The following is a 19,521-nucleotide window of genomic DNA, read 5'->3' as shown; positions in this document are numbered from 1 at the left end:
TCAAAAACTGAAAATTAAACTGAAATCATATTAAACTGAACCAAAATTAAAGAACCAAGAACTGTATTATGGGTAAGCATTATTCGGTTTGAATTAAGTAAGTTGAACCTGTCATGACCCAACCTATGGGCCGAACCGGCACTAGGACCTGGGCCAGCCTAAAGCCCCCGAAGCCCGTAGTAAGCCTAACTATTCCTCAAATCCATAACCAGGCCCATAATTTAGGCCCAATATGCATATAAAATAATCTAAATCAAACTGTTATAATTTCATTTCAGGTCGACTTAGCCCAGAAATTTTCAGAAAACTAAAATTACGGGAGTCCAGCTCAAGCCTGTTACCTCATTTACAAACTATTTAAATACCATACAAATCTTCATTTATTAATCTGAAAAATTTAAATTAACACAATTTCTAACAAGGCCCACACTATTACTAACACATGCGGAGTTCTAGATTTTAAATTTAGAAAAGATAGTAAAACAATTAAATAATCGACGTTAAACCTGCGAGGAAGAAAACAGGTTGCTCTGTAAAATAACTCCTCCTGTGGCCTGGAAAAAATATTGAACAGGAGTGAGCGTTCGACTCAGAGAGTAAAATATCAATTTTAACCATAATCTCTATAACTATCTAAAGCTAATGCACCCTGTAGAGTGAAATGCAACATCAACAATAATTTCACATCATAACAGCAAAAAGGTAATTTGGAGCACTCACACACCCAATAATAGCAATCATAATATATGGGAGCTGATCCCCTATACAGCTCTCTTAAATCCAACCTCACAAATAACAACTCATTTCGGACTTCCACTTAATAACCAAATCGGGGTCCCAGTGAAGAACTCAAGCCGTGTCTACCTCAAAGGACCGGGTCCCAGCTAAGATCTCAAGCCGTATCTACCCGTCCTATCCATAGTCTACACCACATCACACGCACGCCAACGCACGCACACTGCTCCAAATTACCACAACAACATCCAAGGCACTTTAACAGTTATGAATGCAACATAAAACGTGCCTAGAGTTTAACTACATAGATACATACATATAAGTGATGCATGGGCATGCTTGAACATATAATAATAGTGAAATTACAATTAAAATTAATATTTTACTCACAGTACACCGATGACTATTGTGGCTGCTGGATGTAGAAAATAGCTGACCTCGATCACCTAATAATTAAATTATAAATTTATTAGTACTAAGTTAAGATAAAACTCTAAAGAGGCAATAGACAGCCTAATTCATGCCGAAAATCCGGCAGAGTTTTCCCTATACCTGGGACCTACCCAACCTGCAAAAAGGCTCAAATTAACACTTCTAAATTCAACTCATATCTCATTATCATTATATGGCCCCTCTTGGGCCCTCCAAACCAAGGAATACTCAAAGCCTTAAAATTTACATTTTAGTCCCTATAATTGACATTTTGTAAAAATCTACTCAAACAAGCTCTAAAAATTCTAAAATTTTGTCCCGTGATCCTTAATAATATTATAAGGCTATTGCAAAATGAATTGTAATTTTCTAATCACCCATGGATATTTTATTCAAGAATTTTACTCGATTCCATAAGTTTCCAACAGCTAACATATTATTAATTCAACCCAATTCAATATTCACATATTTAAACCTCCATCCTCAAGCTTCAATCAATTATATAAAATTTAAATATCTTAATTTCAAATAATCTTATATGCCCATATGCTAAAAATCTAACTAAAATCTATCTATATTTCTCAAAAATATTCTACAATTACTCAAAAATTCAACTAACACCATAGAATATCTCCAAATAATTTTACTTTCATCATATATTTTTCTTAGAATTTTTCTCCAATTTTTCCTGTTTAAGAAACACTGTATTTATGCTCAATAATAAAAATAGTCTTACCCGAAGTTTATCTGTGTCTCAAAAATTCCAAAAATTTATGAGGAAGCCTCTGGAAGTTGAATCATCTCCATAGCCCACCGGAGCCACCGCCGGAACCACCACGCACGGTGGCTGGCCGCCGGTCGTCGGTGACATTTGCGGGATCTGATCATACCATCATGTTCCTCTCCTCTTCCTCAGTCCATATGTGGTCTCCGATCGTCGATCCAACGGTCGGATCGTCCTAGATCTGACGAAAAAGCTTGGAAAACCCGAAACTTCTCTCCTCCATATCTCACTCATCCGACCTCCATTTGCTGCAAAATTGGTATCAAAAGAAAGCTCTCGGAACAAGCTTTCCAACGCCACCTGAATCGCCTCGATCGGACGTCGAATGAAGCCGGAATCGCGCCGGAAAGTAGCTGCCCACTATGCACGCGTTTTCTCTCTCTCCTCCCTCTCTTGTTGCCGTTTCTGGTGGCTCTTGCCGTAGCCGGAGGGTCGCCGGCCGGGTGGGGAGCCGCTTGGGAGGTCGTCGGCTGGTCACCAGAGAAAGAAAGAAGAAGAAGAGAGGGGAAGAGAGGAGAGAAGAGAAAAATAGGGGGGGGGGGTCCTCCTCCCATTTTTTTTGAACCTTTTTTTTTTTTTAATGTTGGCAGTGACAGTGGAAATCCACTGTCACACGCCAAACTCAAATCAATTTTACTTTTTTTTTTTCTGGGTTGTTACATTCTTCCCCCCTTAAGAAAAATTCGTCCTCGAATTTTCGAAGAAACAAGAGATATGGAAAAGAAGATTATCGGAACAAGTGCAATCATTACTCCTCCAGCTATGCAGAGATTAGTAAAACATTTATTCTTCAAACTCTTCGTATATTATATATGACATTCTATCGCTCTCTGATTCTACTATAATGTCCTATTTGTCATCATCTCTTTCTAGAGGGCTTTTATCTTGTAACTATTTATTGACCATTTTTCTGACATTTCAAGTATTCGCTATACCTTACTGTTCTTGACTTGATGTCTCATAACTTCAATCAACTTTGGTGCTTACCTCACTTTTATTACGCCCCAACATGTCTCTTGGTGACTTCAGTCATCATTCCTTTGTTTTAATAATTTCTGTTTTCCCCAATGACATAACTTATGTTTCTTATTCTATGGTATCCTATGAGTAGCTTTCTTGTAGCACCTAATCTAGGCATCTTGTTCGAGATCTTCACTCTTCTTATGACCTCAGTGGTCAACACCTATAAATCTTCTCACTCCCATGCTACTTCAAATTTTTAATTTCTTTTGTGTCATTACTAAGGTACTTAAACCAACCTCTATCCATCTTATGTAACTAGTCAGGTAGAGTCTCCTCCAAGGGCCAAGTGTATCATTTATCAACATTGGAAAGTAAATTGGGTCTCTCCTTATAGGTAACAAAAGTGTTTATATTCCTTGACAACTCAATCCAATGCGACTTTATCAATTCTCACTCCTTCTCTGGAATGGAAATATCTAGACTTCTTCCTATAGCTTCTTAGTATGTGGTCTACTTCTGACACATTGGCACTCAGATCGAGGCTTCACTACTCCTTTAATCTATCATCTCATAATAACTTGTTTTAAACATCCCTTAGTGTGTTCCTAGCATACCTATTCCTCCTTATCCTCATCATTATAACTGGCTCTATCGAGCTTTCTTCCTGTCCTTTGCATCTTATCCACTTCCCTTTTCCTATTTTTGGTATTGTTGATATCTTTTCAACCTGCTGTACTTATTCCTTAATTTTAGTCCTATCTCATCCTTACACTTTTTCCTTCAAGAATGTCCATCCCATCATCAACTTTAATTTTCATTTTATTTCTTAGTCTTATCTTGATTACTAGTTCTATTACTTCGGGAATTCTAACCTTACGATTTTCTCCTACCAGCACATTCTTCACCTTTTGTAACACTTATAATTAACCATAGAAAATTTTTCTTGTATCCCTTTTTTTTTTTCAACTTAACTCTCAGAACATTATCATTCCCTACCAGCCTTAGTAGGAAATTGCTTATCCTGGATGAATATGAGCCCCATAAACTATAAGTTCCATCTGAACTAACACGGCTGTGGGAAATATGAGTCATGCCTTAATTCCAAACAAGATACTTCACGTGTTCATTCTCCTTAATATAATCACATATACTGCCCATGGCTTTCCAAACTTCAGTCTCAACTTTTCCCATTAGCAACAATTCTATTCACTGTAACTCATTAGCAATTAGCACTTCCTCCAGCTTATAGTTCAAAAGGGTTGTAAGCCCTAGTAACTAGCTCGATTTAACCCCTGTTATTACTCTGATCGTCCTTTCATACTTAACACTAAGTATGCACTTATTGTCATTCTCATCTCAGGAAATTGTGTATGGATCGGTGCCTACCAAACTCTTAAATAACTAGGTCTCCTTGACTCAGTTTCTGTTCCTTATATAACGTTCTAGAATCAAAAACACGAGCTAAACTTGAAAAGAAAGAAAAATATTCTCTTATATTCAACTACGCCGATTGTCCATATAATAACGTTTAACCTATGTTTTTTTTTTTTGTCTTTCTCTTCAAATTTCATCATCTCTTAGCACAATTGTGCTCTACCTATAAGGTATCATCTGCATGAACCCTTTATCATACCATTGTCCTTCCTGACATAATATTTTATAATTTATTAACTTTACTTATACTCGACCTATAATTCATATCTATCATTGTTTATATTGTGCCCTTAACTTTTGTTGATTCCTGAAAGATTTCTCTCACTAATAGATTCTTCCAACACTAATTCCACCCTTATCTATGGTCATTAATTTGATCCTTGAACTTTCTAGTGATTTATAACCACCCATACTTGTCACTTCTCGTTCTACCCCTACTGTTGTTCTGTCGCCATTGCTTCACTGCAAAGCGATTCTGTTGATCACACTAACAATGCTTGCCTGACATTCATAATGAACCTCTACTATCTTCTCACTATCTCAAAAGTTTAACCTAAAACCTATGTGTCATTATCTATAATTCTTTCCACTCATCATACCTATTTGATCCCTTAAATTGACTTTTATTCAACTTACTACTTACTAACTTCTTTTTCTCTGCCTAATTAGATAGTCCGCAATACCCTCGCAAACTTCTAGCTTTTGCTCATTATTATTGTATTCCTCGCCTAATCTTCTTGATACTGTTAACAAGTTCAAAGAATCTTGTCCCATTGCTATTCACTTCACCTTAGGAATAGGGAATAGATAAAATATGACCAATCATATAACTCCAAGCTCTATATTTTAGCCCCTGTCACAATCTCAACTACATCATGCTATGAGTATCACATTACTAGATTCTATACCTCCATCACTATTCTCACTAATATGGTCCCATTTCGGTTTCTTCATCCTTGTCATTCACCTTGCCAATAATAACACTTAGCCTACCCTATATCTTAACTTTGTTCCTTTTGTTACGCGCCCTTCAGGTTGTCCTTTTATTTATTTCCTTTGTCTTACCCAAAATAGAACTTGGCTATTCTATCCCTGGTTCCATTCTTCTTCCTAACATGACAGCTGTACTTGCTAACTATATCTTTCAGAGTCTCTACCACGTTATCACATATATGTGCTACTCAGATTTGGTCCTTTGACCACTCTAGCTAGTACTTTCACTGGCATTTACATTATATTGCATCTGCAATCAATTGTCCAAACTTTCATTCTGTACTTTCTCTATCCATTGGCCTTCTGTGATTTATCTTCACTAATTTATTACTCTTAATACTGTTATAATTAGATTATACTATTGTTTTGAACAATATGAAGTTAGAAAAGAACTCAGGAAATTACAGTCATACTTTTATTGTATGATCTCTATTCTTATCCTTTAGCTTACATAATATCCTTACTACCTCGAGAACTGATTTTGCAGTAATTTTATTTATTTGTTATTATTATTATTTTCCATGTTTACTCAATTAGCCAAAACTTAAGATTCCGGGCACCCAAACCCGTCATCCAATTCAAAGGATTTACATCCATTGTGATCTGATTATATAGGATTCCTATAATAGAACTTGTATCCTCCGCAGGATACCCGAGCCAACTACTCTCTACCACACTCTACAGTCCCATCTGGGACACTATTCTATAAGTCATCATTATCAGTAATAACCTTCGATCCCTTCTGAAAAGATAGGTCTATACCCTAACTTGCTGCAACAAAGGTACTACATTTACCACCTTGCCCAAAACCATGTCAAGTTAATGACTCTTTTATCATATCATAGCTCTATAAATCACCAATTCATAGTTTCGACCTTCTCTAGGTAGTAGGGTTGTACTTTACACCTTACTGATACACACAAGGTATACTATTCTCACTCTATAAGTGTCACCTTTATTTTGCAACTAATCCGAAACCTCTGATCTGATGGCAACTCTTGATGTAACTCTAGCTCATGCTAGGGTAACTGAGTCACTGACTCTAGTTATCACCCAACTGTGACCCTTTCAATATTCTAACTCTAGACTCTTAACCAGGAGTTCCCAACTCCTCTGCAAATGTAGAACTCTGTTCTGGCATAACTGTACCAAAACAGAAGCCATCTCAAACACCCTTATTATGGAGCACCACGAGGATGCACGCAGCTCTACATAATAATCTAATGTCGGTACTGTAATCTGCAGCTTACAGAGCAGACATCGAGAACATTGTATAGTTACTACAATACGTCCTGACAGACTAGGTCTCCCAATTTCTTATCTCTTTTGAATCTTCTATTATCAAAAACTTATTACATTGGGTCATCTACCGATGATGGTATCCTCATCCTTATCTAGGGCAACTATACTTTCAAGACTCACTTTTATGTACTCGTGCCTTGCACGAAATGGGCACACCATTTAAACCCATACTGACAAAAATATAGTATTTATTGGAGTACGTGTTTCCATGGTAGACCTCAATAAGTTTGCTAAATTCTATTTCACGTTTCTATGTACTCCACGAAAATTAAGACACTAAATGAGGTACTCTTATATTTCCCAAGGTATAACGCAGAATCTAGAAACAAAGAATTACAGAAAAAGACGAAACAGAATCCTATACTCCGCATGTAACATCCTAACAAGACTCCTTTTTACACTCCCTATTATATTATTTCCCATGAATCTAGAGCCTAGGCTCTGATACCAACTTTTTCACGACCCAACCTATTTATTACTCTTAATGAAGATACTGAGTTTGGTTTAGAACTAAGAAGTCCATAATTGTGACTTAGTAAGTGTTTATGAATTCAGGAGCTAGCAAAAGGTCATAATATGGTGCTAAAGCTTAGGGTGAATGTGTTAAAGAAATTGATAAGATTTATATGTATGATATTTTCGATCTCGTCAATATAGAAATTATAGTTTAATATTTAAATGTAACCAATAATTTCGATGAGATTTTGAAATATTTATACTAATAGCAGGTTTAAGTCGAAAGACACATTCTGTATGTATAAATCTTAATTCATGTTGATTGTTTTTATTACTAACTAAATGAGGGATTGTTAGAAATAGTTAGTGACATTGTAAGTTGTCTCGTATCGAAAGATTTATGTCTGTTTATTAAAAGGCATAAAAAAACTGTTTATTATCAACAATTGTATTTATTTTAAGAGATATAAGTGAACAAATATAATTGTTCTATTCTAAGAAGTATAAATGCTTTATAAATGGTAGCAGTTTTAAATAGAAATCTATTAATTCTTTTTCTTCTATTTCTTCTCTTTACTTCTACTTACAATCAACATTATTATTCTTTAATTTATTCTTGAGAAAATTCTAGAATTGTTGTCTACAATTCTGTTTTCGCTTTATTATCCTGAAGGAATCTACCCAAACTACTCGACAGCAACATAGAGGGGGAGCATAATTTTCTTAAGGAGAGTGACTTCGCTATCAAAGCCTATTGTTATTATTATTTTTTCTAACAAATGACACCTTGGAAGCCTTTATAATTAAGTTGTGTTAATTGTAGATTAATTAGGGTTAGCACATCAGATCTAATTAACTTGGGCTTTTGGTTATGGGTTAATTTTATGTTAGTTCTCTGCATCCTCTCCTTTATCTTTATTATCATTAATAAAATTCTCTTGCCCACCAAAAAAAAATTTTGATTTAATTAGCAAGGTTTCCATAGATGCCTCATACATCTATGGAATTCCATGTTCAATTCTCATTCTTCTTGAATTTATGTATTTCCTTGTATGCATTTTTGCAATGAATAATTGTGTTTCTCACTTCTAATTATAGAAAATGTTTTACGTATTTCTTGATTTAATAATTTAATCAGTAGTTAAATATTCATATTTTTTTGGTATAAAAAAATTATACTCCAAAGACTTGTTTGCATAGAAAATTGATTAAAACGATGTACCAATATATGTAGATGGGTACTATAACCATAGAGGATGAGAGGAGAGCCAAATAATTTTTTTTTTCCTTAAGTAGAAAATTAAGAGGGTGAAGATTCAAAAACTAGTTTAAAGAGGAAGGTTTGTCTAAATCTTATATTTAGCTCAAATATTTTATCCCAAATCAATGTGGGATAACATACTCCTTCACGTCCAGGTATGAACATTTGAAGCATGAAGTTTGCAGGTAAATACATTTATAGGTAGTTTAATATTAAAGCATAGTAGATTTTGATATATCATGTAGAGAAAATAAATTAAATCTAACTCTAACTCAAAAGTTATCCCAAGAAGAGGAAATGCACAAATTTTATATATAATACAAATACCTTATTTCAAACTAATGTGAGACAACACTAGGAATATAAGTTAACTAAAAAAGATATATATATATACCTTAGAATTGAAGTGTAAAGTAGGTAAATTAAATTTCTCATCTAAGGACGGTCCAATTAGAGAGTGGATATATTATATATGATGCTTTGTGGCTTAATCAAGATCTTTATAAGTGCAATTTTAATTAGAAAATAATCAATTTTATAATATATATTGTTTCAATACAAAGTAGATAACTTCTTTATGGAAATATAATATATTAATGGATACAAAAATTTGATAAAAAAATTACTCACACCTTATTATTTAAAATCAATTAATAGAATCAAATTGTGAGTGAATAGGATTAATTAATTAGTATGCATACCTGACTTATATAGGCTTTGATGTAGATTCCTGTTAGGATTAAAAGTTTGTGATTGAATGAGACTAGGAGTTCACCTTGTTTGAGAGTCCTCATGTGAATGGGACTTTGATCATGACGATTATCTCGAGAACTCTATCACTTAGTATGATCCGAGTATTCAGGGATATGATTGGGCGAATAACTTCTTTATTCAAATATCTGAGTATCTTGTGCTTACTCATTCGAGTTGTATGTTATTCGGTTACCCCGTTACTCAACTTTGGATACTATTTGATGGTTGTAGCATCATTGAGTTTGTTTAATTAGTTTGAACTTGATGGTTATTGGCATAATTAATTAGCAAGTAGTTAATGAGTTGAATTTAATTACAAATAATTATTTTCAATATCATAAATTTTAAAATTTATTTTATAGATAGAAGAAATTGAGATATTATGCAACTTTTTATTTATATATATAAGAAATTTTTTCTTATCTATGCCTAGTTTATCATGTATTTAAGACAAAAGATATATGTTGAGATCCACCTATTAAATATATCTATATCATATATTTATATTTTAAATTTATAATGAATCGGATTTAGGGAAAATTTTCTCCATATACAATTACAAGCAATTCATTACTCCCTGTTTTTTACTATTTATTATTCAATTTATATACATGATTTTTCATTATTTTGCTCATTTTATTTTTTATTATTCTATATAGTAGCAAAAAGACTTTTACAATTATGTGTAAATCTCCTCTTTTCATTAATTCATCTAAACAAAATGGAACTAATACTTTTTTAATTTCTCAAATGCAAAAGATATATTAAAAATTTTCTCCATCTTCATTCCCATCCCTTTAATACTTTATTAAAATAAGATATAAAAAAGAGAAAAATGATGTACTTACCATGTCTCCCATAGTCATCCCATTACTTTTCAAAAAAGGGAAAATACAAGTTGTCCCATTGAACGGACAAATGCAATCAGAATTTGTGATGACCAAACTACCCACGAAGCCCAGTTGCCAGGTCCAGTCTCATAATTTCAGAGTTTGTAATTCTCGCAATCTAGCTGCTTTTTATATCCTTGGCTCTCTGTCCGTAGTAGTTTCTCCCTCCCCACTTTAAGATTAGGTTGTATGTTGGGCATGTGTTTTTGTTTGCAAAGCTGTGCTTCTCATGGAAGGAACTCTTTGGCCTATGATGTGGTTCGATTGTTTGTTGTTTGGTGTGGTAGGGGAGGCTTGTATTTGCCAGGGGGATTTTGCTTCAGCGGTGCTGTGAAGGGAGAGGAGGGTATTCCAAGGGCTGTAAGGTTTAGTCCGAATGAGTGGCCACCCCCTCCTCCCTAAGTTTTCTTCTCCCCTAAGCAGACCTCTAGACACCTCTCTATGTTTTTCGATTTTCATTGGCCTGGGCGTCTCGTCAGTCTCTGTTTGGTGCCTAGCTAGTCTGCTCAGATCCTTGCTTTTGTCTAGGGCCTTCTGAATCAAACATACATAGCTACGGGGTGGCTACGGTCCGGTTTCGAAGTGAAACCGAATTGAAAATAGTTCGATCAAAATCAGAATTAATTTTGAATTAGATCAAAATCATCCTTCTGTAGTTTGATTTAAATTCATATTTTTTAAGAATCTTAACTTATGGTTCCGAATCGAATTGAAACGATAATTTCAAACTAAATCAAATTTGCAATTGTATTTGACTTTTAATTTTTTGAACAATAAATTTAATGATCATACGATAAAATTACTTATTTTTACTTCAAATTTAGATTGCTAAAAAATATATACATCGAAATTGATGATATTTGTCAATTTGAGATAAATTTCTCTTTGACTGCTTGCTTTATATATTAAAAAAGAAATTATTAAAAAATTATTATAAATTTATTTATAAATATGATTTCGTGAAAAAATAGGACATGCTCTTTTTCAATATGTTACATATAATAATAAATATAAATTAATATTTAAATTTTGACCATAATAAATTAATTAAAATAATTTTCAAAATATGAGATTCACTTAATAACAATTTTTCGATTAAATTTCCTCATCGCTTGATTGATGACTGTAATCCACGACCGTCAGTTTGGGTTAATTTAACCCCTTATCTCGATAATAAGATTTAATTAAATATAATTTCAAAAAAAATTTATTAAATTTAAAATAAAAATTACGTTAATTATATTCTAAAATTAGCTAATTAAATAAAGGTGCTTCAAATTTAATCATTTACAATACATGCACTAAGAAGGATCCTAAAATAATATTTTCACATTTTATAATTTACTTCTCAAAAATTATAAAAAAATATAAATTAGTTTGTTTTTATTTTCCCTATTTCTTTACTCTATCTTGCTTACCCATTTATCAATCTGCTTTTTCTTTTTAAAAAATTATAACAATGATAAAAATAAAAAATTCAATTGAAAATAAAATAAAAATTTTACCATAAATTTACTTTTACTCTTTCATTGAAAATCAGAATCAAGAAATTTAATAAACATTGAACAATTTCTTAAAAAATCCAGAAAAACATAAAGATTATTTATTATTTTTATAAAATTTTAATGATTAAATAATAAATTATCTAAGAGTTATAAAGTAATTTATTAATCGAATTTGATCTCTTACAAATTAACTCAATTTATTAATTTTAAAATCTGATGTATTTAATTTTATATTTTATATAAACTAAATATTATTGCTAAGATAAATGGCAAATTAAATCTTATCCTTCGAGATCTGTTTGGATAAGGGTGAAAGATGAGTAAATAAAGATAAGGAAAGATAAGTGAAATATTTACTATCTTTGAAAAATAAGTGAATTAATGAAGAATAAGAGTAAGTAAAGGTAAGTCTTACCCTCCCTTACCTATAAAATTTTAATTTTTCTTACACTCCAAATTAGAATATAATGAAAAATAAGAACAGGGTGGTGATAAATATAATTATTTTTATTTTTATACCTCTTAAATTTACTTTTTTTTTCACTTATTTCCAAATATAAAAAATATACATCATCACTCTTTACCTTTTCATTAATTTATTCTTTTCAAATATAAACTTTTTTTTATTCTTCTTATCTTTCTCTTTCTTTGCTCTTCTATTACTTATACTTTCCTCGCCTTATCCAAATAAATCCTTAATACTCGTTTTCTTATCATTATTTCTTATCAATCTGAACACTGGAGTGGACAGTGCAAAGGGCTGAGAGGGTCTGTGTGTTGTAATGGGCTTCTTGATCACTGTGAGTTGAGTTGGGTTCAACATGTTTAGGGCTTTTTATTGCACGTTTTTATCTCGGTAAAATATAGTCATTGCAGAAAAAACCAAGCACATGTTTAGTTGGAAGAATTTTACCAAAACTTTTGATGTAATTACTTCATTGTTAAAATGACAGAACTAATCAATTACATAATCAACCCTTCATTCTTCTAAGCTCTTTAAATTCCTTATAATGTTTAAATGTGAAACTCTTAGTACTTTCTGAAATCTTGAATAATAATGATGTCAAAACCTTAATATTTAAATTGAATCAGATGATACCGATATCGAATGAATTGAAGATTGCTTAAAAAAAACAACTGCTCATGTTTTTGGGGACAACAACTCTAATGTTTAGCTTAATTTTATGTTCAAAACCAATTGTTGAGTATATATTTTAGATGACCCAATGCTTTGTACAATTAATTTCAAAAAGATTAATAAAGAATCTTAAGATTAATTTTATATAAATACAATAATTACATTAAATAATTTTCTTAATTTTTGGAATTTAATGCGATTAATGCTAGAGTACTTTACAAGCACATTATATCTTTAAATCCTGCATTGCTTCGCACGTAATGACCTAGAGCACATAGGCACGTGCATTAATTACTGCTTCTCCCAATAATTAATCAAATTCATTAATTAATCCATTCAATTTCTACAAGGTTCTTCAGAAAAATTATAACACAATTAGGTTACCATCGAACTGAAATTGATTAGTGATTTATAGCGTGTTTTTGTTTTTGAAACTCGAATCAAACTGAAAAATCATACTAAATTGAAGTTATTCTGATATTTTAATTTAGTTCTAATTTTTTATTAAAAATCGAATTGGAATCATACAAAAATCAATCTGATAATCAAATTTATATTTATATTTTTCTATTCTTTTAGATGTATTATATACTTTTAATATAATTATATATATATATTTATATATGTATATTTTAATTATAAACTAAATACAACTTACCATTATATTTTATTTTTCTATATTTTCTTAATAATTTTAATTATAAATATATTAAATTACCTTATAATTCTTAATTTTATATATATATATATATATATATATATATATATATATATTAATTCATAATTATATTTGTATCTTATAGCTAAATATTATATAATTAATAAAACTCAACTCAACTAAGCCTTTATCCAAAAAATTTGGGGTTGGCTATATGAATTCTCTTTCTCCACTTTAAACGATTTTGGATTAAGTCCTTGTAAATATCATATAATTAATAAATAATTAAAATATATATTATATGATACACTCATACTACTATATTATATAATATACTTAATCCTAAATTATATATATACTTTATAATTAAAGATTACATAATTTAAAAATAACTAAAATATATATTATATGATATTTTAAGTATCAATAACTTAATTCATAACTTAAATGCTAATTCAAATATGAATTTTTTAAGGAAATAATTGCATAAAATATTTCGAAAATTGAGAATTGAACTGAAATCATATTAAACTGAACAAGAACTAAAGAACCAAGAACCGTATTAGGGGTAAGCATTATTTTTATTTGAACTAAATAAATCGAACCAAACCACTTTAATTCGGTAATTCGATTCGATTTTTAAGACAATTCGGTTCGATTGTATATTTTAAGAATTTTAGTTATTTTGGTTCGGTTTGATTTTGGAGAAAAAAATTGGTTAAACTAAACCAAACTAAATTACTTTATTGATTTTTAAATTGATTTATTTTTATAAGGAATTTATAAATTATATATAATTTTTTATATATAAATTGTATAATTTTATTGATTAATGGTTATTAGGATCAAACCAAGATCAAAATCAGATCAAATAACTTGAAAATTAAATCTAAATTTAAAAATCCATCAAAACTAAAAAACTGATCGATTCAAACATAATCGAACCGAAATAGAGCAGTTTGATTTGGTTCAATTTTCATTTATTTTGGTTTGATTTTTAAAATATGATAATTTGGTTTTGATAATTTTGTTCGGTTTGGTTCAGTTCGATTTAAACTGAATATTCAACCATAAACCGTACTGAACCAAAACGAAAAGAATGAAGAATTGAATCAGAACTGTACTGAAATTATATTAAAATTTTAATTTAGTTCCGATTCTTATGTAGACTTCGATCCGAATCGGAACCATACACCCATATAATTTACTATCAATTTTGATTCATTTAGGAATATTATTATACAAAGTCAGTGTGAATAAATTATTTCTCCTAAGAAATACAATATTCAATAGTAAATTAAATTTAGGTAAGAATTTTTTTTATTTATATTATCGTAAATATATCATTTATATATTATTTATTTTTTTAAATGATTAGTAAAGTTGTTATAAAAAGCAATTTTAGGGAAATATTTATATATACTGTTGCGAATATAAAATTTGGAATGCAAAGACCCAAAATTTGTAAGCATGTCTGTGCCTTTTTCGACCATGAGTAGTAATAAGACAAAATGATGGAATGCATAGATGCAAAATTAACACAGATAACGGTAAAAAAAAAAAAAAAATGCAAACTGCCATGCAATTTTATGAAAAGTACTCAATCCATAACGTTCAAAAAATGGAGAAATAAATAGTCTAGGACGATTCTAACGTGTAACCCCACTGCTCTCTCTTTTGTCTAAGCCGTTCTTGTCTGCAAACATGGTCACTTTTAACCATATCTATGCAAAGAATCATAACAAAGAATGAAAGTAATATTTTATTTCTTTATTAATGGAAGTGAGTCCTTGGAAACTTCTCCTATGCCTTGCAACGTGTGCAGAATTCCAAGGCTTTCTTTTAAGTTGTTACCATACTGCATGTGAACTTCTGTATCACTTGTCTCTCTTCCACTACTCACTACCATCATTCTTGGCCATATTTGTGTTTAATAAGTACGTTTTCAGTACAAAAATTCAAATAATGCACCCCCAGATCGAGCTTTGATCACAGTAGTTGAAGTCCTTATCTAGGAAAGTTGATACTGATAATTAAGCAAGGTCTACGCCGAAAGATTGAGTATTTATTTTGCAAAATAAATAATTATATATTTAAACACTAATAATTCATTCTTTCTGAAAACTTTCAACGTAAAAATAAAAAATTATGCAAGCTTTGCTAGTCATATTGTATGGAGATTGGAGAAAATAATTTATTATCTTGAGCTCCCAATAAGTCTGCCTGCGCATAGGCCACAGCTAGGGAACTGATTGAGAGAATCAAGCTAATGTAGTTATCATAGTCTAGGCTTTTAACGTATGGAAGCTTTTTTCATACCCTACGAAGAAAAGGCCTATTAACTAGAAAAATTTTAAAATTTTGTTCGAATTGCCCTTTCTATCTAGTTCTTTAAATCTTTAAATTTCGGATAATTAAATTGGAAATTTCTAAATTAAAAAAATTTTATTTAACTTTCAAATTAAAATTTAAAAATTTTTATTTTTATTTTAAATATGTGGTTTAATTTATATTTCTGTCAATTTAACAACTGAATAAAATAAATAATTCACACAAAATTTTAGATATTTTCAGTCAATAACCCAATACAAAAACAAATTTATTTTTTCAGAGAGCCGACAAAGAAAAAGAAATCATCAATTTCAATTGAAAAATTGATGACTAAATTGATGACTGTAGAGCTCTAGTCAGCCATTAATATCCTTGACGAAGAGAGTTTAGACAATTACTTTGAATGAGAGGCGGCAGGTAAATTTATCTTTAATTCAATTGAAAAAAAATATATTACTGTTATGATATTATTTTATAAAATTTTCATTTCCAGCCTATTAATTATTTTTATTGCTTTAGAATATATATATATATATGCATTGGATATATTACAATAATATAAATAAATTTTTTTTAGAAAAAAAGATATATGGATTGAATGTATTACAATAATAATTTTTTAAACTGTGTTATTATCATCTCTTTCTATGCACACAAGAGCCTATAAGCAGCAGATACCCAACAATTTAAAAACAAAGCAAACATTGAACAAAAACCGCTGAGAGTCACTGTTTAAAGTCCTATAAAATCCTTTGTTTAGAGAACCATCTCACCATCTCTCTCCCTCTCTATCTCTCTCCCTCTCTAGGTTCTGATAGAAACCAGAAAAAATGGGTTTTGCTGTAGCTAAAGCTTTTGTGCTACTGCAGCTTTCACTACTATGTTTCACTGTCTTTGGTGAAATCCCATCATACCTTCATTTGATCTCCCCAGCAGTGTCACCAAGTCACCCACCTACTCACCCTCACCACCACCATCATGCCCACCCACCAAGTCTTGCACCGACTCACCACGACGGTCACCCACCCACTCATGCCCCAGTTTACTCTCCTTTGCACACTCCAGTCCATGCACCAGTCCACCCACCCAATCATGCCCCAGTTTACTCTCCTCTGCACTCTCCAGCCCATGCACCAGTCCACCCACCAATGCCACACTCACATCCTCCTGTTCAACCTCCCGTGCACTCTCCATCAAAAAGCCAACAACCACCTGTTAAGTCACCAGTTAAACCACCGACCCAGCCACCAAAACACCCACAACCACCTGTCGCTCAGCCCCCAAAACACCCACAGCCTCCGGCTCACTCACCAAGCTATCATTTCCCAAGGAGTTTCGTAGCAGTGCAAGGTGTTGTATATTGCAAGTCATGCAAGTATGCTGGGGTTGATACCCTCTTGGGAGCTTCACCACTTTCTGGTAAGTCAACTTGTAGTTCTTTTCAATATTTTCTATGTCAAGAAGCTGGCATTACCATAATAGCATAGTAAATTGGTCTGCTTGTTGCCAAAATTGTTCATGGAAGAGTGGCCTATTCTCTTCTTTTTCTGTGGATTGATGTGTATTTGCATGGACAATGTTATGAATGCATGTATCCTTTTTTACAAAAAGAAAAGAAATTTTCTTCTGGGGCACACCATGGATGCATTGGGTGTCTACAGATTTGAATCTTGAAAGGGGGAGAGAGAGAGAGAAAGCTCTTTCTTTAAGGTACATGTCTGCAAGACTGCAAATGCCATACCATAAGTTATGACCAGAGACTGAAACAGCTTTGCTTTTTTTTTTTTTTTTCCCATTACGTGACTTTCTTGCAGAAAATTTAATTCAAGCTTCGTTTTTATTATCTCAAAAAGAAAGGGAAAAAAAAAAAAGAAAAACTAAACAAGTTTAGTAATTGACCATTTTGAAAAAAAAAATGGCAGGCGCTACAGTAAAACTACAGTGCAATAATACCAAGCAGGCGCAAGAAGCCAAGGCCACAACGGACAAGAACGGCTACTTCTTCCTTGAAGCACCCAAGAAAGTCACCAACTACGGGGCCCACAAGTGCAAAGTGTCACTGGTCTCTGCACCAAACACTGCATGTAGCAAACCAACTGATCTCCACGGTGGAGTGAGTGGCGGAATCTTGAGGCCAGAGAAGAAATACGTTTCAAATCAGCTTCCATTTGTTCTCTACACAGTTGGTCCTTTTGCCTTCGAGCCCAAGTGCCCACGTTAATCCATGTCTACCGTGTCACCAGTTTCTTAATTATTAGTGCTTCTTTGCCTTCTTTTTATTTATATATATAATATAGTTTGAGCTTTCCTGCTCTGTGTGTGTGTCTGTAATGAGAGTTTGTTCAATTTCTTAATTACCATTAGTCGATGTGATCTTTGTTTATGGGAAATAAATGATATTGGTATCCATAGATTATTAATAAATACAACTTTATTAATGAGTGTAACATTTACCCTGAATCTCTGAAAATTCACTTTCTTCATCCTATAAATTGAATTGCTTGATGAACAAATGCCTGATTAGCCAAGTATTTGCATTGATCTGAAGAACTTGTCACCATCAGCCACCATTATATTGTTCTGAAGAGCTTTTAAGCTTTTACTTCTATTAATTGAACCGACCCTTTAGGTAGATTGTTAGTTTAATGGTTTAAAAATCAAGAGAAATTATAAAATACAACCTTTATTAGATGTACAAGGGTTTCCTGTAAGTCAATCAACTGTTAAATGTGATAAAATTATTATAAAAAAGTGAAAATTATAGGTTATGCGACGAATAGAAAAAGGGTTTATGTTGATAATCGGTCTGCCTTGTGGGGGGCAATTATTTTGATATGTAAATAATGATTGAGAAAAGGAAAAAAAAATCTAAAATTAGGATAGTAATGAAAATGGGTAAATATTACACACACTCATTCAATTTAATAAGTATTTTCATTAAAGTTATTACATTTTAATTATTTTTATAAAATTTACAAAATTTTAATTTAATTATAAAATTAAAAATTTTTAAATTAATTTATTAACTTATTAATTATTTTATAATAAAATTATCCTATTTTATTAATTAAAAAAAATGAACACACTTCGTAGTTAAACTTTTTTTTCTCTATTTTTTTTTTGCATGAACAATCATTAATCAAATAATTTTATTTATAAAATAGTTGATAAATTGGTAAGTTAACTTGAAAATTTTTAATTTTAAATTATAATGAATTTATAAAATCAAGTTTTATAAAATAAATTAAAATTTAATAATTTTTATAAAAATACTTATAAAATTAAGTAATTGTGTGTGATAATTATTTAATAAAAATGATTGAATAGCAGCTTGAGATTAGGCCTTTGCTTCAGTTAATTTCATTTGTTTCATGAAATATTTTCTTTGAAAAATAGATTTTTATTTTTATAATATTTAAAACACTTTAAAAAATGAAATAAAGGAAAATATTGTTTATTAAAAAAAATTTAATTATTTTTTAAAAAAATAAAAAATTATTTTATAGATTTTAACAATTTTATTAAAATGTAAAAATTTATATACATACATCATATAGAAAATGGAGTCTTAGAGACATAATTTTTATGGCCAATTAGTCTTGTGAAAGAGAACATATTCTATTCAACAAGAAATTTTTACTGAAATTAAATTTATTATAATTTAAAATTAAAAATAAAATTATGATAAGAGTCTTACGTATTTTGAATTATGATTAGCCAAAATGTAGACAAAAAAATTCCTATCCAAATGGCTAATCACTGATCGGTAATCATAAATGTCGGTGGACCTCATTAGAAGAGAAATGGTATTGGATTTGCCCTTCATCGATAATGGGCTTTAGATACAAAATGGCCCACGTAATTGACAATATTCTCAGGAAGGCCA

At 31.0% G+C, this 19,521-nt stretch overlaps 1 protein-coding gene and 1 long non-coding RNA gene across 2 annotated transcripts; one reads left to right on the top strand and one right to left on the bottom strand.

Annotated features, from left to right (window-relative positions):
* Nucleotides 1–362: 362 nt before the first annotated feature.
* Nucleotides 363–2,048, bottom strand: LOC131170460 (uncharacterized). The gene is made up of 3 exons (XR_009141200.1): nt 1,904–2,048; nt 1,126–1,181; nt 363–554 (listed from the first exon to the last, which is right to left on the bottom strand). It is a non-coding gene; the product is annotated as an uncharacterized LOC131170460 (long non-coding RNA).
* Nucleotides 2,049–16,326: 14,278 nt separating this feature from the next.
* Nucleotides 16,327–18,082, top strand: LOC110649472 (non-classical arabinogalactan protein 31). Its single transcript, XM_021804054.2, has 2 exons — nt 16,327–17,054; nt 17,558–18,082. Exons 1-2 carry the CDS (start codon nt 16,466–16,468, stop codon nt 17,854–17,856), a joined length of 888 nt encoding a protein of 295 aa, XP_021659746.2. The 5' UTR covers nt 16,327–16,465; the 3' UTR covers nt 17,857–18,082.
* Nucleotides 18,083–19,521: the final 1,439 nt, after the last annotated feature.

The sequence above is a fragment of the Hevea brasiliensis genome, chromosome 11 (genome assembly GCF_030052815.1).
Source record: "Hevea brasiliensis isolate MT/VB/25A 57/8 chromosome 11, ASM3005281v1, whole genome shotgun sequence".
NCBI classification, from domain to species: Eukaryota; Viridiplantae; Streptophyta; class Magnoliopsida; order Malpighiales; family Euphorbiaceae; genus Hevea; species Hevea brasiliensis.
Note: the sequence above shows the minus strand (reverse complement) of the source record. Positions and strands in the feature narration are given on the sequence as shown.